The 21,501-nt window shown below is 45.3% G+C and overlaps 1 protein-coding gene across 1 annotated transcript in view; it reads right to left on the bottom strand.

Moving 5' to 3' along the window:
- Gsr (glutathione-disulfide reductase) overlaps nt 1-21,501 on the bottom strand; it is a 42,897-nt gene that overhangs the window by 9,686 nt on the left and 11,710 nt on the right. Inside the window, exons 2-8 of the mRNA XM_028768262.1 lie at nt 19,090-19,116; nt 18,494-18,582; nt 16,850-16,919; nt 13,644-13,791; nt 7,679-7,733; nt 4,976-5,075; nt 3,113-3,199 (exon numbers count right to left, since the gene is read on the bottom strand). Of these exons, the coding sequence (XP_028624095.1) occupies nt 3,113-3,199; nt 4,976-5,075; nt 7,679-7,733; nt 13,644-13,791; nt 16,850-16,919; nt 18,494-18,582; nt 19,090-19,116 (576 nt within the window). The remainder of the gene's footprint in view (nt 1-3,112; nt 3,200-4,975; nt 5,076-7,678; nt 7,734-13,643; nt 13,792-16,849; nt 16,920-18,493; nt 18,583-19,089; nt 19,117-21,501) is intronic.

Genomic DNA, 21,501 nt, shown 5'->3' with positions numbered 1-21,501 from the left:
CATAGTTCAGCCATGTCTTGAACTCATGGTCCTCCTGTCTCAGCTTACAGAGGAGCTGGGAGTTTAGACCTAAGCCACCAGGCACATAGTAAAACCAGATGTTTGTGTTTTCTGTTTTGAGACAGAATCTCAATCTATATCCCAGACTGACCTCAAATCTGGATCAATTTTTCTGCCCCAGACTCCTAAGTGCTGGGATTACAAGGTTGGTCCATTAAACCCAGTTAGAATTTTTAACACTTATTTATAGCTGAAACAGAGTATTTTTTTTTAAACTTTATTTATTTATTTATTTATTAATTATAAGCACACTGTAGCTGTCTTCAGACACCCCACAAGAGGGCATCAGATCTCATTGCAGATGGTTGTGAGCCACCATGTGGTTGCTGGGATTTTGAACTCATGACCTCTGGAAGAGCAGTCAGTGCTCTTAACCACTGAGCCATCTCACCAGCCCTGAAACAGAGTATTTAATTTTAGCCAAAGGCCAAACTCCAAACAGACACCAAACTCTCCAGAGCCAGGCCTGTTTCCTTGCTTGTCTAATTCTTCCAATGGCCAGAAATGCTGGCTTACATTGTTGTATGTGATGGTTGAAATGAGAACGGCCCCCACAGGGGCCTGACCTTGGTCCTCACCTTGGTCCCGACTTGAACCCACAGGAGTAAGTGTACGGAATGGCAAGATACGGAGGCAGAGGATGGGATGAGAAATAACAGAACACTCGGATAAGGAAGTCTGCATGAGCTAATGGTCCATTACAGCTCATTAAGAATTGTAACATTATGTAGTCTATTTGCAGGGGAAACATGGGACAATATCAGCCGAAAGCCATCACACAAGGGGACATGGTCATCAGGAAGCTAGCAGAGTCACAGACGGAGCACTCGGTGGCCTTGGGACTGACAGAGTCCCTGTGTAATGGTGAAGAGTTGGGTTCCCAGACTCTGAAGCTGCAGCTCCCCTGAGGCCCTGGCTTCAGGCCATTACTGGCCTTGCCAAGCATATTCTGGGTGTTAGGCAAGAATTGGGTTTCTTTCCCATACATCAGGGCCTCAGGGAAAGTCTTGGGTTGGCTTGGCTCCCAACACGATTCCTAGTTGGTGGATCTGTTTTAGAAATGATCAAGAGTGTGGCCTTGTTGGAGGGGTTATGTCCCTGGGAATGGACTTAAGAGTTTTCAGAAGCCCAAGCTAGGGCCATCGGTAGGTCTGTCTGTCTGTCTGTCTGTCTGTCTGTCTCTCTCTCTCTGCCTCCTGCTTGTGGATAAGATGTGATCCTGTAACTACTGCTCCAGCACATGCCTGCCAACCTGCCGCCATGATTCCGTAACAGAGGTCAGAGACTCACTCTCTGAAACTATAAACAAGCCCCCAGTCAATTAAACGCTTTCTTTTATAAGTTGGTCACAGCAACGGAACAGTCACTAAGCCAGCACAGAAATGCTACAGCATTAAATATACATAAATATATTTGTTTGCTTGCTTATTTATTCATTTATTTATTTCTGGGGCCAGAGAGGTGGTCAGAGGACCCCAGTTTGGTTCCAAACATATTGGGAAGCTCATAACTGCCTGTAAGTCCACCTCTAGAGAAATCCAACACAGCTGGCCTCCCCTCCAAGGATACCTGTACTCGTGTGTGTGTGTGTGTGTGTGTGTGTGTGTGTGTGTATGTGTATGTGTATATGTGTTTTGATTTCATGTATGTCTTGTGAACTACCTGTGTGCCGTGCCCACAGTGGCCAGAAGAGGGCATCCTATCCCACCTTGGAAGTGAAATTCCAGACAGCTTTGAGCTGCCATCCCCATATAACCCATGTGCCTCCTGAATACTTCAAATCAACTTCAGGCTGCTTATCACGCCAAGCACATGTAAATGTCACGTTATAGTTGATTGTTAGTCTGTATTATTTAGAAAAGAATGAAAAAAAAAAAACAAACCCCTGGACATGTTGAGTAGAGACACCCTTTTATTTCATATATTTACAACCCGGTTGTGGATGGATAGTCAGTTGTAGAGGCCATCCCTATAGGTACCCGGCTCATCACTTAACGAAGCTCTCCAAAGTGGTACTGATGGAAACCCCTTCATTTCTGCACCTCAAAGCACACTGTCATTAATTACTCTACTCAATACTGGCTATGCTGAAAGGGTAGCGCAGACCTGAAAAGGGGGACAGTCATACTTACCAGGCTAGTTCTCTAGAAAAATTCTACTGAAATTTAAGTCATTTCTTGAGGAAGAGAATACTTTGTAATGCTTTGGTTACATTGAATAAAATAGATAAAATAATTTTTAAAGGCCATACACTTGGAAATTTGATTTCTTGCTGTCTTAAAAAATCTGAAAAATAAATATGTGCAGAAGGGTTCACGAGAACAAACATTAAAAAGTTTTTGTTTGAGACTCAACTGCCAGCTTCCTTGTTTTTTACACCTTGACTTCCTGGATATGAAATCCAGCTTTTTAAGACAGAAGCCATTTGGCAGAAGCTGGGTGTTGCAGTGCACGTCTGTAACACCAGCACTTGGGAGGCTAAAGCAGGAGGGTTGTGAGTTCAAGTCTAGCCTGGACTGTAAAGCAAGATCCTATCGAGTGACCATTAAAAAAACAACAACAACAACAACAACAAAAAAACCAACCACTCACCACAAAACACAAACATATACAAACAAGGGAGCATGGGGTGTGGGGGTGTGGGGTGGGTATAGGTATGAGTGTGGGGTGTAGGTATGGGGTGTAGGTGTGGGTGTGGGGTGTAGAATGTAGGTGTAGGTGTGGGTGTGAGTGTGGGGTGTAGGGCTCATTGCTAGAGATGGCTAAGAGGTTAAGAGCTGCTCACAGAGGACCCAAAGTCGATTCTCAGCACCCACACGGCCACTCACAACCGCCTGTAACTCCAGTACCACAGGATCCAACACACTCTTCTGGTTTTCCAAGTCTCCAGGCAAACACACAGCGCACAGACATCCATGAAGACAAAACATCCACACACATTAAAAAAGAGAGAACGGAAGGAAGTCACCGGCACTAGGATCAGAAGCAGGCTAAGCTACAGGAGAGGAACACACACTGGCAGAGGGGCAGCTCATCGGACGGCAGCATGTACCTGTGAGAACTTCAACACCTCCACACCAGCATTCTCCAGCTCCTCGGTGCAGTTGGAACTGATGAGAGAATCAAAGCTTCTAAGAACCTGTAGTCACCATGGGCAGCACAGGGAGGGGCAGGTGGAGGGAAAGAAAGAAAACCTGATTAGAGCCGAGTAGCACAGGCTTGGGCGAGTGGCTCCAGTGCACTGTTACCCTTCCTCCTACCGCCTCCTTCACGCATGCTCACACTGGCACAGCTTAGCGGACCTCCACTAGCTTGTGTCACCAGAGTCTGTGCTGTATCTGGTTTCATCAAGACTTATTTCAGAGTTCTGGAACATGAGCATCCAAACATCAGACCTCCACTAGCTTCACGTTCCTCTCCTTCTGTTCTTATTTCCTTTTCCAGAATCCAGGGAAATTCTCATGTAATGGGGCTGGCTTCCCCTCTGGAAAAATCTCTCTCCGTTATCCTGTGAGAAACAGTAGCTAGCTAGATCCAGCATTTTAACCTGGTAGAAGCGAATGAAGGGGCAGGGGGTGGGGGCGTGGGCACAAAAATCAGGCAACAGAAAAAAATTTTTTCTAAACATAGTATGACCCAAACTTAATCAAGAACCAAACGGATAGAGACTTCATCATACCACGGATCTGAACATGCCACACATGTGCTCTGTATTGTACATGTCACTTAGTGCCAATGACCACCGAAGGCTTCAGGTCAGATTTAAGATTTATCTGTTAGCACCTACAGTGTTTTGACTGCACTTACAAAGCGTATGGCTCTTACAGAAACATATGGTTCCATTACATACCGCTACCATCACTTTTTAGTAAAAAAAAAAAAAAAAAGGGTCAAATCGTAAAATGTCAAATAAAGGGTCAAATGTAAGGGTCAAATTGGTGTATCTATCTCTGGATTGCACTGTATTAGCACGTCTCGTTTTAGAGAGCTGGACTACAAAAGCTGGCCATACAGCCCAGAGCGGTTTGAATGAGCGTCCCACACAGGTTCAGGTATTTGAGTACTTGGTCTCCTGTTAGCGCTGATGTTTGGGGGGTGGTGTAAGAGTTCCAGCTTTGCTGGAGGACCAGCTTTAAGGATGGAAGGCCTCAGGACACTTCCAGCTCACTCTCCCTGCTTTCTGTTTGTGGCTGAACTCTCAGCTTTGGCCATCATTTCCTGTCACAGTGGATTATTTTCCCTCTGGAATCACAGTAAACTCCTTCTACACGGTACTTTTGGTCCCGGTGGTGGATCACAGCAACTGAGAGGAGCTAACGCACTGTCTGTTCCCACTGAAGAGTCAAACATCAAAGTGAGTCTGATTCTGCTTATAAAGAGATACTGGGTATCGAACACCACCCGGATAATAAAGGGAAGCTGTTTAAGGGGTATGTGCTGGACCGGGCAGTGGTGGCACACGCCTTTAATCCCAGCACTTGGGAGGCTGAGGCAGGCGGATTTCTGAGTTCGAGGCCAGCCTGGTCTACAGAGTGAGTTCCAGGACAGCCAGGGCTATACACAGAGAAACTCTGTCTCAAAAAAAAAAAAAAAAAAAAGAGTGGGGGGTATGTGCTGGGACTGACTTTGCACACTGTGAAAGATTAAGTGTGAAATTTACAGGTAAAAGCACTGGTGTTAAGTTTGACCAGACCTCACAGAGGAAAGAGGAACAACCCCATAAGTTACCCTCTGACCTCCGCCCAGGCAGCACGGTACATACCCATCTATACTCACACGTACACATCATACATACATAATAATAAAATTCAAATATTAAAACTAGGTGATCTCTAGATTTTTAAAAAGAAGAAAAATTCTCCTCTAATTAGAAAAAAAAAATCGAAGAAAGGGGGCGGGAGGAGCGAGGACTTGCCTTATCATGCCTGATCATAAGAGACGTCCTGGAGCCGAGGGCGGAGAGGATGCCCGCAATCTCCACGGCAATGTAACCGGCACCCACGATGACGCTGCGGCTGAAAGGAAAGCAAAGGGCGACCGTTTGTTTCTTAAACTGGTTTGGAATGGCTTTAGATGTACAGACTCACAGGTCTCCCTCAGGCTCTCTGCTCAATCTCCCCAACAGTTAACATTTTATGAGCAACGTGGTGGCGTGCGCCTGCGATTCCAGCCTGAGGAAGCAGGGGCAGCCTGGTGTGAGGTCTAGGCCATCCAGAGCTACACAGCAAGACCCTCGTCACAATCAGAACAAAACAGAACTCTCCCTCATAGAAGAAAGATGTTTTTATTTGACATGTAAGTTCCTCGTGTCCTGTTTTCGTTTATTAATTGTTTTAGAGACATTCTCTGTATCCCAGTCGGTTAATGGCTAATACGTAGCTGAGACTGGTCCTGAACTCCTCCCAATTTCCATCCATAAATTCAACGGAGCCATTATTTTCAGGGCTGGGGACTTCTCCTTGGTCATTATTCAGTTCTATTAATCCTTGTAGCGCGATCAAAGGCCAATGTAAGAGAGCCGTTTTAAGTCAGGCATGGCGGCTACTTCCAGTAATCCCGGCATTTGGGTGGCCCCGATGCAGTCGAACGCGACTTCCTGAATTCATTTTGATTTAAGAAAAGAACTTAAGCCTCGCTAAATGCTTGAATGAATGTCTGAATGTCGGAGAAAGGCTGTTGCTCAAGGCTTACTTCCAGGCTGAGACAGAAAGATTTTCAGGCTATAGGTTTTCCAAGGCTCCCAACATGCCCCGCCTACTGTTGCAACACACGGGAAAGTATGAGGAGCAAATGAACCATCTTCCAGTACTTTCCATAGAAGTTCCAGCCTACAGAGGCTTCCTGGCCTGGCTGAAGGATAAAGAACCCAAATGGCCGCAAATGACCAGCGAGGACCCTCTCACCCTAAAATCCGAGCACAACCCAAAGCTTCCATCCTAAGACCTAGGAACAGCCCCGTCCATCATTCCTCCGTCTCTTCTTTTCTGTGTCTCCCCCACTTTTGCTTCTCTCGCTCTCTCTCTCCACCCTCTCTTTCCTTTTGGACACTGAAGTCCTGCACTGTACTAGGTAGTACACTAGACAGGGCGGGTAGTGGTTTCTGCTCTCAAAGATCCCTTTATGATGGTAATAGGGTAAATGACCCAGGGCCCTTTCCAAACTAGATACACCTCGGCCACTGAGCTGTGTCTCCAGCCTTTAAAAGAAAAAAAAAAAAATTAAAGACTGGATTTGCCAAATGGCCAAGGTTGGCTTTAGTCTGTTCACTGGGGGAGCTTGAATTTTCAATCCCATAGCTTCAGCCTCCAGAGGAGCTGGGCTTATAAATCCACACACAAGGCCCAGCCCATGAGGAATTTCTAAAGAAAGAAATGCACCCTGACGTTTGTCAAAGAGGAATACTTGAAAGCAGAGAGCTTAGAAATGACTGTGGATGCCTGAAAGACTGGTATTTCTGCAGAGGTTGGGGATCAGGTGCAATGGACAGGTTGCCATCACATGGCTTTCTCTGAGAGCTTCGAGCAGCCCAGAGCTTCCCATTGGCTTCCACCGCCACCTCCACCTCACCTCCTGTCACTGCGGTGTACACTGGAAATGATTCTTCACAGTTCCACATCCCAAAGCAACCCCTTTCTACCTCATAATGCCTTGATACTCACTACCACATGCAGCCTTCCAGGGGGCTCAAGCTACCCACCCCATCCGGCCAAAAGCCCCCAGGGCATATATGGAACCATGCAGGGCACAGCATTGGTACCTCACATATAGGATTTATTCAGGACTATAATTTATGATTTTAAAAAATCTTACAAGAGAAAAAAAAAAGAATGAAAAACAATCCCTAACAAACAGCTTTAGAGGGAGGCAAGATCTTTCTAGGTAGCCCAGGCAGGCCTTGAACTCACCATATAGCAAAGTTATCCTCCTGCTTCAGCCTTCCAAGTAAACCAGGAGCACAGTGCCACAACTGGTTTTTTTTTATTGTTAATTTGAGACAAGGGTTGCTTCAGGTCACCCAGTCTAGGCTGGAATGTCTAGATTCCAGCCATTCTCCACTCTGGCCTCCTAGGGAACTGGGGACCCAGGCAAAGGCACGATGCTTACCTCAGCTGTTAATTTCCTCCCGTTCCCAGAGCCTTCTTGTTTAACGGCCTGAATGAATTCATTCATCACCCTTGTATTCATATCATTAAAAGTGTATTAAGTAGTTCTAAAGTACGTAATGGGCACGCAGCTGTAATCAAGCTTTCTGGGGGTGGGTCTGAGTGGACATATATATATCATCCGAACACAGCTGAGTAATGACCGTCTTGGATGGGTCTGAGTGGACATACATATATCATCCGAACACAGCTGAGTAATGACCGTCTTGGATGGGTCTGAGTGGACATATATATATCATCCGAACACAGCTGAGTAATGACCGTCTTGGATGGGTTGCATCACCACTGTGAAACCCACACAGTAAGAGTAGATCATGCTGAGACAAGTGAGTCAACTGAGGTTGTGAATTCAAGACAGCATGGGCAACTCAGAAAGGAAGGCGGGGTGGAAAAGCATGAACCGGGTCCCCAGGAGAGAGAGAGAGAACAGCATGCCTGAAGTCAGATCTGCTCACCTGGGCAAGTCTTCCAGCTGAAAGAAGCCGTCACTGGTTATTCCAAGGCTGGCACCTATGTAGAGAAATACCAGAGAGTGATAAACATACCACTTAGCCTTATGTTCCAGGGATGAGATAAGGGTGTCACATTGTAATCTAGATTGACCTGGGACTTACTATGTAGCCCAGGCTAGCCTCAAACTCATGGCAACCCTGTTAGATTTGGGGTATGAGCTGCCATGCCCGGCCTGAACACAATTTATTCAAGAACCGAACAACTCTCAGAAAATGTACTGTTTTGACAGTTTTGCTAGACCCCTACTGAGGAGGACATGTGTTTCTAAAGTCTACATTTTACATTTATTTCAAGAAATAGGAACAGTGATGGATAAGTAAATTTAGATTCCCTGAAGGACCACGCTCATGTCAGCATCATGAACAGACTGCCAGCTCTGCTCTGCCTCCAACCGCAAGCAAAGGCAGGAAGCCAGCAGCTCAGTCTCCAGTTACCTCCTTCATCTTCTTTGTGAGATAAGGCCTCTCTACACAGCCCTGGCTATTCTGAAACTCACTTTGTAAACCAGACTGACCTCAAACTCGCAAGAGAGCTGCCTGCCTCTCCCTCCCAAGTGCTGGGCTTAAAGGCGAGCACCGCCACCCCCGGATTCCATCATTTTTCTTCAAGACTCCACACAGAGTTGCGGTGCTAATTTCCTCCTCAAATAGCCCAGTTCCATATTCACACCTGTCCTGTCTCATAATTTTTCTTTCCGAATTTGTCCCTTTTCTGCAACACTCGAGGCCAGAACTTCAAATTTCAGAGTTTTTTCAGAATTGGGACTATGACTATGGGGGCATTTATTATTATTATTATTATTATTATTATTATTATTATTAATGTGAACAGGTGACCCTGGGCTGTGTAAGAAAGCAGGCTGAACAAGCCATGGGCAGCAAGCCGGTCAGCAGTGCTCCTCTGAGGTCTCTGCTTCAGCTCCTGCCTCCAGTTCCCACTTTTGAGTTCCTTCCCTGACTTCCCTTCATGATGAACTACAGTCTGTGAGGTGAAATAAACCTTTGCTTTTCCTTCCCAAGTTGCTCTTGGTCACGGTGTTCTATAGTAGCAATAGAAACACCAACTAAGACAGGTGTCTTAGGAATGCAGCCCAAGATTGAACTGTGCATAATAAACTGGGCGTGATGGCACAGGCCTGTAATCCCAGCACTGGGGACAGAGGCAGGAGGATGAGGAATTCAAAGTCAAGAGTGGACTAGAGGCCAGTCTGGACTTCAAGACTTATCTGTATGGGGTGGGGAAAAGTAACTATTTATACAACATTTTAAATTAATTTTATACAGGAAATAAAAGTTTCCTGGGCAGAATTTTCTGACTGTGGTATGTTAACACTCAAAAAAAAAAAAAAAAAGAAAAGACACAACAAACCTGTTAAGACTGAGCACTTCACATTTTCACCTTTTAGAATACAGACACTAACCTACCCATTTAGAATCAAATCTCAAGCCTCTCACCATTGTAGTGAAAGGAACTGAGTGTCTTCCCCTAGTAATCCAGATGCGGCCTCGAGCTGTTGATGTGTGTGTGACTCTCTCTAACACCTGCCTCCTTAGCTCATCGGTTAACGGATTTACTGCACCTACCAAATCTAAGTGCCATGAGCACGTGGCACGTGGCACACCCTGGCTGGTCTCGGTGAAAAGTACGTTTTGAAACGCATTGTTAAATCGGTAACCCACAGCACCTGACTTTTTGTGGGCTGTCTTCAGCCCGTCCCCCCTAATCCAAGTAGAAGGCTCGGCAATCGCCTTCGGAAGGGGGCTGAGAGCTCCTGCAGACAACAACCTCTCAACAGTCTCCAGCCTTGAAATTCTCTGAATAGTCACTGTCAGCTTAGTTTCTGGATATCACACACATCCTGTCACTGATTATAAGTCAATAATGAATTTGCCGCAGTTACGGAAGTCACCTCTCTCTGGCTTGACGAACTCTCCGTAATCTCACTGTAACTTAATTATAGGTGGGTCTCAAATCGCTTGCTTCAAGATGTCCAGGGCTTGTCAAACTGACTGAATTGGCTGAAAATCCCTCAAAGATGTCTTTATTACAGACTCTTCTGGCTGTTCTCTCTCAGCACAGAATTTTATCTGAGAGTCCCTTTCTGAGGAGTCTCCCTGGTTCATGCCTGTCTCTACGGATCCTCCCCTTGTCAGAACACAGTCCAGGGATGGTGTCAGTCTTCTTAACCCTCATCGTGAATTGTCTGATGCTCTGAATAAAGCTGGCTATTGCATGAGACTTAGACTAGTCTGACTGGCTTTTAGGCCCTGCTAGCGCACGCTCAAACCACCAATTAAACACCTACCTCAAGACACTCTATATCTTCACCATCCGGTGCCTTACAAAGCTTACTTTAGAGGTTGCACTGGTTTTTATTCTCTCGATTAATGAAGGAATATTTTAAATCATTTAAAAAGTGAGGCTGTGCCTCAGGAGGTACAATGTATGTGGTTGGCATGTGTGAGATTCTGAGTTCAATCCTCAATACAGATAGATAGAGAGACGGACGGATGGACACAAGCATCAGGCGAGTACCCTCGAGGGGAGAGTGAGATCAGGACTCTCCCCATCCCATGCCTCTACCCCGCTCTCTACAGACAGATCCATTGTTAGGTTTCTATTGCTATTCTTTTGCTTTTTATTAAAAAAAAAAAACTTATTATATGGGTAGAAGTGTTTTACCTGCATGCATGTCTGTGCACGCTGTGTATGCAGTGCCTGCAGAGGCTAGAAGGGGTGTTGGATCCCCTAGAACTGAAGTTAAAGTTGGTTGGAAGCCTCCATGTGGGTCCTGGGAACTGAACCCCAGTCCTCTGCAAGAGCAACAAGTGCTCTTAACCACTGAGCCACCTCTTTAGCCCTACCATTATATTTTTTTAAAAGATCACATATATACTTATTTTATATACATTATTATATATATTTATAGATGGGTGTTTTGTCTGCATACACGTTTACCATGTGCATGCAGTGCCCGCAGAGGCCAGAAGGGGGCACTGGCGTCCCTGGAACTGGTGTTATAGATGGTTGTAAGCTACTGTGTGGGTGCTAGAAACTGAACTCAGTTCCTCAGGGAGAGCACCAAGCGCTCTTTAACAGCTGGGCCATCCCTCCAGTCCCCCACCCCCATTAGGTGTTTAATGGTTTATTTTTTGCACTGCTGGAAACCGAATCAAGGCCTCATACCTGCTAAGCATGCACTCTGGCACAGAGCGATAACCCAAACCACCACAGGAATATCCTACCACGTATTTTATTTTAATTACTCTACTTTTCAGAAGGGAAAGCATGCTTATTTAGAGTGCCACAGAAGGCAGCAAGCACAGCAGGAACACCAGAACTGGCAGCTCCTTGCCTGTACTCTTTGGGGTACAGTTTAGTTTTTGAGACAGGATCTTATTCTGTGGTCCAGGCTGGCCTCAAACTTAAGGCAATGCTCCTGCCTTGGTCTTCTGTAATGGTTAATCTTGACCATCAGCTTGCTGGATCTAGATCAACTAAGAGAAGAAGTACCTCTGGGCAGGTACTTTCCAGAAGGAGTAACAGGGAGTGTGATATACGTTATGTTGGTAAACTGTCATTTGCTGTTTGTGCTGTAGAGAAATGGATTCTGGGAGTGAGAAGGCCTCCCTCAACCCAGACTCAAGTGCTTATGTCAAGGGTCCCCCAAGATTCCCTGTCCTGGGTGAGGCTGAGTCACTGCCTCTCCGACTAGAAAGAACAGCTAAGGGTATTTAACTCTGTGCATTAAAAAAAGCTAGCTGACCACAAGAGGCTACTGCTTACAGTCTACCCCACCGCGTAGAAATCCCTGCAGCAGGAAGAAGCCAAAAGCTCGGCCAGGGAACTCCCAACTGGGAGCCCCAGGACAGCCATTTCCACAGGCTGTTGTAAGTGCCTGAATCGACAATGTTGCTTTTGCTTGCTCGCCCAGTTAAAATATTCTTAAAGGTTTCTGCTAGGTGTTACAGGCTTCTGATCTGATGATGGTTTGTTCTCTGCTCCATTACTATTTGTTTTTCTGCTTTTGCTTGCTGCATACTTAACAGATTCACTGTCTGGAAACTGAAGCTACATCTACCAGGATGAAGGGGAGAGTAGAGCTTTCTAGTGGTGGAGGCGAGGCTTTTCCCCTTCCCTCCTCTCCTTGCTGGTGAGTGCATCTACTCTGTTGTTCTCCTGCCGTTGCCACTGGGAACACAGTGACTTCAATCTGCCAGCATGGCCAGAAGCCAGAGGCTCTCTAGGAACCCCTGGGGCCTACAGTGCCAGAATGGAACTGCTGAGACATCCAGCCTTGTAGACTGAGCATCTGTCCAGCCTACAGACAACCTTGTGAGCGTCTGGTGCCTGTTAGGCCGGAAGCTGTTGGATTCACAGGCACTGCAGATAGTTCTGAACCACCTTGGTTGCCTCGGAAACTGAACTTGGGTCCTTTGCAAGAGCAGCGAGTGTACTTAACCACTGAGCTATCTCTTCAGACTTAACTTTTCTTTTTTTTTTACCCACTGAACAATGAATACTGGAATCTGTTTTCACAGGGCTATGCCCACCCAGTATTCCTAAGCAAATATTACATAACTTGGAAATGGTATCTTTGTATTTTGTTTTCTAGCTTTGGGGGTTATGAACCCTGCTTAAAATTCCAGAGAAAGACAAAAAGGAAGGTAACAATTAAAAAAAAAAAAAGAAAAGAAAAAAATGTAAGCCGTGGCACATGCCTATAATTCTAGTAGAGACAGAAGAATCAGGATTTAAGGTCATCATTGATTATATATTAAGTTCAAAGCCAGCCTGAGTTACAGGAAACTATCTCAAAAACAAAACAAATAGGAAAAGATCTGTCTAAAGGCATAAATGCACACACTCAAAGTGCTCCATAAGCAAAATTATCACAAACTTTGAAGCCAGTCCATGAGAGTTGAAAAGATGTATAAAGTATGCCCACTGTTATGACTTTTGTTAGTTGTCAATATAAAAGAATGTTTAATAATCTGGGAGATGGGGCCTTGGGGCATGTCTATGAGGAATTACCTGACTGGGAACATCCACCCACTGTGGGTAGTGCCATTCCCTAGCCAGGGATGAATGGAGAAAGAGCTGGGCAACAGCAAGCATGCACTCACTACTCTGTTTCATTACTGTGCTGTGCCCAGCCCCCTCAAGTTCCTACTGCTGTGACTTTCCTGTGTGTGGGGGACTGCAACCTCAACCATGGTGAAGAATAAAATTCCAAAGAGGGACAAAAAGGAAGACAATAATAAAAAAAAAGAAAAAAGAAAAAATGTAAAGCCAGCATGGTGGCACATGCCTATAATTCCAGTAGAGACGGAAGAATCAGGATTTAAGGTCATCATTTCTTGCTTAAGTTGCTCTTCATCAACAGTATTTTAGCACAGCAATAAAAAATTAAGACACTCACTCTCCGAGACGTCTAATCGTATGTGGGAGAAAGAATGACTAATGCTCTTGAGAGTGAACAGCGTCTGTTCATGAGTCACCGCTGACTCTTGGCCCAACATATAGACACATGGCCCACAGGAACACCTCAGAGATTCCTGGATGATTTCGTCTATCACATCTTTCTAAAACCATGGATCAGGGGAGAGCGATACCCTTACAGGACTTCTCTCTCTTGAATAGTTATCGTCTATCGAGTCCTTGAAACAATAACTTGCCTGACAACCCCAGGTTGGCAGCACTCTGTGCCACACCAGGAGTGACAGGTGAACGTTCTCCATGACTTCCCTTGCTGAGTCCTGGATCACTGTTAATTACCACTTAGCGAAATCTAGTCTCCAGGGATCGTTTTTTTTTCCTGACCTTTCTCAAGACAGAACCAGTGTAGGCTGATCCCAGGACATGGCTTGTAAACTCCCTGACCGCACTGGCTTTTGGAAGACTGACCTGGGATCTCGCTCTCGTGAGGAACGGTGGGCACACCGCCTGTGGCGATCAGGATGTGCGGAGCAGTAAACTTTTTCCCGTTGACTTCCACCGTGGGCTGAGGACCGTCTGCAAATGTTGCATAGCCGTGGATGATTTCTATGTGGGACTGCGGAAGGAACACTGGTGTCAGCCATTTTATAACTTAGAAAGCCAACAAATGAAAAACACCAAGTTGGGAATAGTGGTACCTTCCTAAAATCCAGCACTTGGGAGATAGAGGCAGCAGGATCAGGTACTTAGGGCTACCCTTGGTTACACAGCAAGTTCACTGGCAGTTTGAGCTAGAGGAAACCCTGTTTCAAAAGATATCTATTCTGCTCAATAATCAACTCCTAATTTCTTCACTAAAAAAATAGCCAAGGCTACCCTCCAACACCATTATGTAGTCACGATGTCCTCAAAACCCTGACCCCTTTGCCTCTACTCTTTTTTTTTTTTTTGGTTTTTTCGAGACAGGGTTTCTCTGTGTAGCCCTGGCTGTCCTGGAACTCACTCTGTAGACCAGGCTGGCCTCGAACTCTCGAACTCAGAGATCCACCTGCCTCTGCCTCCCAAGTGCTGGGATTAAAGGCGTGCGCCACCACCGCCCGGCTTGCCTCTACTCTTGAAGTGTTAGGATTACGAAGTTCAGCACTACCCCTGGCTTAAGCAGCCCAAATTTTACTTAAAGTGGCAATCCTCCTGCCCCAGTCTTTCACAGCTGGGAATATAGGTGAGTACCATCGCACAGTGCTTCACTGAAGATTCTGACTTTGTGTCTGTAAATAGTAAGATGGATTCCATTGTCCATTCTTGGACTTCCTGACTGGTAACGAATACTCAGAACTCACTGCCAGTCAGTCAGAAGTGAATGACTCGGACAAGTAACAGTGCTATCCTGGGTTAAAACCAAGAAAACAAAAACCATGCCAGTCAGTCCAAGGAAAAAGACAGTATTTTTGACTCCAAGGGTTGAAGGTGAAAGCCTTACTCACAATGAGAAGACTGAAAAGTGATGATACGCCAGAGAAGGAGCTGAAGAGGAGTACACGGGAGAAATGAAGGTGAAAGGAACAGACACCAGAGAAATACTCTGGCCAAGAGACGAGATGCAACCTTTTGCTTTCTTTTGTGGGATGAGGCTGGAGAGATGCCTCAGCGGTTAAGAGCACTGACTGCTCTCCCAGAGGTCCTGAGTTCAATTCCCAGCAACCACATGGTGGCTCACACCATCTGTAATGGGGATTGGATGCCTTCTTCTGGTGGGTCTGAAGACAGTGACAGTGTATTCATACACATAAAAATAAATAAGTAATTCTTTGGTGGGAAGAAAGTTACAAAACAAAAAAGCAAAACAAACTCCACAGCAATGCTCTGCCGTGGAAATGAACAGTATTGCTTAGCCTGCTCTCGGGGAGCCCTGTACCAGGGGTCAATCTGAGGGCAGCCAGCAAGCTTCAGCCAGCTGTGACCTACGTCCTGGCACACAAAGGTAATTATTAAAAGCTAAAGGAGCCACCTAAGTATGCTCGTACAAAGGAATGAGTCAACATTTTGCAGCATGTCTGGGGCTGAATTCTCTCCTCCCTCCCAATCTCCCCTCCAGGCCTGTTCCTGCAGGCACCGGGCTTAATTAACTAAATTTTAGTTAATGCCAAACCCACAGGCACCCTGTTGTAACAACCTTTCTTAGGGGGCAGGGAGTTCGCCCTGGGAGAAAAAGGGCCGAGAGCACAGGTCTGCCCCGCCTGGGACGTGGCACCGAAGTTTCTTTTGCCATGGAACCCTACAGCCGCTATCACCACAAGGTCAGCACAAGCTCCACACACACCAAGACTGAGTTTTGTAAAATGCTGATTTCTCAATAACCTCCTAACCTCCAACAACTTTCCTGTCTTTTTGTTGTTTTTTGAGATTTACTTATTTTTCTTTTACCTGCATGAGTGTGTCGCTGCGTGCTGCCTGCATGGGCATCACACATGCACAGTGCCTGCAGAGGTCAGAAGAGAGCAGAGGATCCCGAGATAAGAACTACCACTGTCAGTCACTGTGGAGGTGCTGGGAACTGAACCTGCGTCCTCTTAACTGTGAGCCATCTCTTAATGTCCATCTTTTTCTTAAGATTTAGTTATCCCCACTAAAAAAAAAAAAAAAATCCCAATGGGAGCTGGACATGGTGGCACATGCCTTTAATCTCAGCACTCAAGAGACAGAAGTAGGCAGATTGTTGTGAGTTCAAGGCCAGCCAGGGCTATATTCTCAGATCCTATAAAGGGGAAGAGTGCTGGGGAGATGGCTTAGTGGTTAAGAGAGCTTACTGTTCTTCCAGAGGACGAAAATTTGGACTTTAGCACCTACATCAGACAACTCACAACCACCTGTAACTGCATCTCCAAGACATATGCGTGCGTGTGCGCATGTGCATGCGTATACACACACACACACACACGTATACATACATGCATTGCGCACACTCCTGTGTGCACACACACATATACATAAGAATAAACTTTAAAAAAAGTTTCAGGAGAAGGAGGGAGAATAAATATTTGCTGTAGGCAAATACACCTTTGTCTAATTTTCTTTCTTTTTTTTTTAAAAGATTTATTTATTTAATGTATGTGACTACACTGTCACTCTCTTCAGACACACCAGAAGAGGGCATAAGATTCTATTACAGATGGTTGTGAGCCACCATGTGGTTGCTGGGAACTGAACTCACGACCTCTGGAAGAATAGTCAGTGAGTGCTCTTAACCACCGAGCCATTGCTCCAGCCCTGTCTAATTTTCTTGATAAGAATTTACTTACAAAACTAAATTTCTGAGTGGACTGTAAGAAGCTGTTCTGACCGACACTGGATTTTTCAGCTTGTGCTCCTGGCTTTGCCAGCACAATGCTCTGTCAATCTGTCTCTCCTGGTTTTGGTTTCTGACGTAACTGGAGGGACAGACCTACTCAAGATGCACATGTGAGTTGAGACCTGGTCTATAGAGCTGGCATACACGAGTTGTAGAAAAGAGACTGGCCTACTGGGTCAAAGGCCAACTAGATCAGAAAGGTCAGCTTCCAAATTATTTATAGAAATAACAAGACACATCCGAGGCTACGCTTTTGTCTGGAGATCTGGCAGCTTCTCCGATGTCAAATGGCTCTCTCACCAGGTTCAGAGGCCAGCACACACACCTTGGTTAAATTGTTTTGATAGATGGTGTTCAGGCGGCTCACATAAGCATCCCGTTTCTCCTTGATGACACTGTAAAGAGACCGAAGTCAGTTCTCAGAAACAGTACTTTCTTTCTTCACCCAGTAGCCAGGGTACCAGCCTTTGGCGCGACTGTCAACGAAGAATGAAGTTTGCAACAGTCTGAAGACAAGCGCCCTCCACTGTCCCATGTCACCTGCTTCCCAGGTGTTGTGGTCCTATTCCATTCTGGAGCATGCACAGATGGCATCTACAATACCTATGCCTCTTTCTGTGCAGAAAATGAGGAGATGGGCCAGGAAGATGGCTCAGTAAATAAAGATACACACTGTCGTTGGGTGTGGTGGTACATTCGTTCAATCCCAGCACTCAGGAGGCAGAGGCAGGTAGTTCAAGGCCATCTTGGTCTACAGAGATAGTTCCAGGATAGCCAGGGCTACACAGAGAAACCCTGGCTGGATAAAAACAAAAATAAAAGGTCCACACTGGCAACCTGATGACCCCAGTTCACAGCCCAGGACCCACAAGATGGAAGGACAGACCAATCCCACAAGTTTTCTGACTTCTACATATGTGCTGCGGCGTGCATGCGTGTGTCAAACACACACAACATAAATAAATGTAAACATGACAAAACAAAACAGGAGAGTCGTTATGTCATGGGACATGATGGACTTTAAATGAATAGATCTGTTAAAACACTGTGGGAAGTTGATGGCTCCATTAGTGCCAATTAGAGAATTCCACACAGAACTGTCATATTATCCAGAACAGACCTGGAAGAACTGAGAACACTGTCTCCAACTCATGACCTGCACACCACACCAGTATTCGTGGTGGCATGATTCATGACGGCCACAAAGTAGAAACAACCCAAGGTGACTGCACAGGTGACTGGTACATTGTACAAAGGATTACTACTCAGTAGTAAAGAGCGTGGGCTGTGGATGCCAATTACAGCCAGTCAAACCTTTAAAAAGTGACACTAGCCCGGCAGCGGTGGCACACACCTTTAATCCCAGCACTTGGGAGGCAGAGGCAGGTGGACCTCTGAGTCCAAGGCCAGCCTGGTCTATGGAGTGAGTTCTAGGACAGCCAGGGCTACACAGTTAGACCCTGTCTCAAAAAAAAAAAAAGCAACCAAACCAAAGGGTGACAGTAATCAATATAAATCAGGCATAAAAGATTATATGATTCTACTAAGGATCTAGCACAGGTCAGGTCAGCTTCACAGACAGCAGAACATGTTTCATGGGCTGGCAGGGAAGTAGGGAATGAAGAGTTATTGGTTAATATTGTTCGGGATTGTGGGAAAGTTCTAGAAATGGGAAAGTGGTGCTATCTGCACAACAATGTATGTGCTTAAAGCCAAACTGTGTATTTGCAAAGGATTAAAATGGTCAATTTTACACTGTGCATAAATACAGACACACATATAAAACCACACATATGGTAGTAGGGACTGAACCCAGGCCCTTACACACATCTAGGCAAGAACTCTTAAGACCAAGCGACAGCCTCAGCCCTGTATGCATTCGGACAAAGTAAGCCCCACCTCTCAAAGCACGGCGAGGTGTCAGAAATACCCATACTGCAGATGGATCCCTGGAAACTCTGATACTTACTGCCAATTGAATTTGCCCTCACAGCTCTGAAAGCCGTAGTCCACGTGGTCGTGCATGAACTCTGAGTGCACAGCTGTGTTCCACATTACCTATAAAAAAAAGAATCAAAAATAATCATGCTTGAGAGACGAATAAAGACAGAAATCCCAAATAAACTATAACAGATTAAAAAAAAAAACCGACAAACCTAAATACATTAAGAGAGAAGATTTAGGATCTGACTAGATGGAATTTATAGTGGACTCTGCAATACCTGAGAAATGGACGCCCATCGTTACATTACCCAGCCTATAAACACGATACAAAGTGGAAGATTAACCAGCCTCGTAGTGGTCCCTTTAAAGTTTTTTATTATTGCTTATACTTTTTGTTTACTATTGCTTATCTTCCTGTTTTAAATTTTATATTTTTGTAGGTTTTTGTCCATTTTCACTCAGCTCCAGGAACGGTGAGCTGTCATCTAAAATAAACCGTTTCCTCTTCAAGTCTCAGCCACAGAAAGCAAGCAGGGACAACTCGGAACTGGTGCGTTACTCTGATCACGATTTAGTGAATACGAACCCGGAGTACTGAGGGAAGGAGAAATTAAGGATTACCTTTTTAGGTACACATCCAACATTCACCTAGGGAAAGAAAATTAAAAAGACAAAGGTTAAGAATACTCCATCCGAGTCATCCAGACACCTGCATGAACGAGCACCAGTCACCAGGCATGCCTGAGACCAGACACTAGTGACAGTCACAATGAGCTGGATCTCACAGTTACCTCCATTTCCTACCACAGTTAGAAAATCACGCTGTTCCTCATGTGACAGAGAGAACATCTTCATACATGTTTCTCAAAAGAGGGGGCAGGCAATGAGATGAGAAAGGCAATGGGGCCATTTAAGCAGCTGGCTTAGGGACTCTCTGTGAACTCACTAAGTACACAAGTATGACAGCCCCTTGACGAAAGTGCTAGTGGGAACCTAGCTCTGTCTCCCAGACCAAAGCAGTGAGAACCACCTTATTCACGGACACAGAACACAGCTTGGTCATTTCCTAGCACAAATGAAAACACAGCTTTAAGACTGCATTATAAAAAAATAAAAAGGCTGGGCGGTGGTGGCGCACGCCTTTAATCCCAGCACTTGGGAGGCAGAGGCAGGCGGATTTCTGAGTTCGAGGCCAGCCTGATCTACAGAGTGTTCCAGGACAGCCTGGGCTATAAAGAGAAACCCTGTCTCGAAAAATCAAAAAAAAATAAAAAATAAAAAAATAAAAAAATAAAAAGAAAGAATACATTTGTAAAGCCTTGAGAATAAGTGTCTGAACCTCACCAGGCTTGGCAGCGCACCCCTGGAACCCCAGCTCTTGTGAGGCGCAAGCAAGAGGACCTGAAATTCAAGGATCCTTAGACACAGAGAAGTTTGTGTCTAGCCTGGGCTACATGAGACCTCGACTCAAAAAATAAAAACAAAACAAAGTCTGGCCCTCATTGAATGAATAACTGTTCTGTGTGTACCAGCAGAAGAGTGGGCTGCTTGCAAAGGGAAAACCAAACTGAGCTCAGCTTTTAAGGGCAAATTATAGATCTCCTGGCAGTCTACACTTGTCACCTGACACACATTCCAGATACTCTTTAGCTGCCTTAACTACCAAGTAGGAAGCAGTGATGTTATCTTGGCTGCTGTAAGATCTAAGACTTAAGATATCAATAGTGAATCCCTAAAACCAATCATGGTCGGACCAGTGAGATGGCTTAGTGGGTAAAGACGCTTTTGCAGTCAAGTTTGACTACCCGAGTTTGATACTCAGGAGCTACCGACAAGATAGAGCCAACCAGCACGAGCTGTCCTCTAACCTTCACACACGTACCTCGGCACCTGCATCCATGCACAAATGCACACACACACAAATAAACAAACGCAGTATTTAAAAAACAAATCAGCGTGTTCACAGTACCAACTGTGAACTTCTGGTGCCACACATTTACAAACTGGCGAACAGTCACCAAAAAGCACAAAATTATAAGGTATGTGGCATGAAACCTGGGATGTTGAGTCACCATTGCTAAGGAAATGGGAGGAAACCTGAACAGATCCCATACACTGAATTGGAGGGTTAGGCGCAGTGGTACAAGCTTGTAATCTCAGCTTTGGGGAGCTAAGGCAGGAGGATTGGGAGTTCAAGGACTGCAGGGTTACATACAGCGTTCAAAGCTAGCCTGGGCAATACATGAGATCTTGTCTCAAAAAGCAACAGGAATTAGAGCTACTTTTGTTGTTTGATGTCACAGGTCTCACTTCGTAGCTGAGGTGGGGGCAATCAGGTCTACTTGAAATACCAGAGCTGGGGAAGTGGGGACAGTCAGGTCCCTGGGTTTGCTGGCAGCCCAACCCATCCTAATTGGAAGCCTCAGGTACCAGTCAAAGGCCTGTTTAAAAAGCAAAGTGGACAGCAGCTGAGGTCCACCTGAGGTTGACCCTCAGGCTTTAAACACCTGTAGTAAAACAAACACACACACATACACACACACACAAACACACACACACACACACAAACACACACACACACAGAAGGCCATCTACTAAAATGCTTTCCGTTTATCAGATTGCTAAGAAACTTTCAAGACTTATCCAACCAACATTAGCAACCACATCCCATTTGGTCCATCTATGCTATACAGACATGTATACAGTACACAGACATGTATACAGTACATACACACACTGCAGACATGCATAAAGAAAAGATGTCCCTTGAAGCCTAGTCCTAATTACAAAGGAAATGTATTCACATCCATCAGTGGCACAGTATCCCATTGCTGTATACTGAGTCTATCCAATACTTCTCAGCTATTTAAAACGACAAAGCAAATTCCTACGTGCTGTTACGGAGTGAATTCTAACATCCGGTAGCTCATCCTTCCTGAGGGAAGATATGTTCCAAGTCACCCAGAATATTTAAACTGGCCAGGGCACACCCTCTACAATGCTTTTCCCTATATATTCTCCCCTGTGATACAG

Source organism: Grammomys surdaster, unplaced genomic scaffold, assembly GCF_004785775.1.
Source record: "Grammomys surdaster isolate TR1022 unplaced genomic scaffold, NIH_TR_1.0 185, whole genome shotgun sequence".
NCBI classification, from domain to species: Eukaryota; Metazoa; Chordata; class Mammalia; order Rodentia; family Muridae; genus Grammomys; species Grammomys surdaster.
Note: the sequence above shows the minus strand (reverse complement) of the source record. Positions and strands in the feature narration are given on the sequence as shown.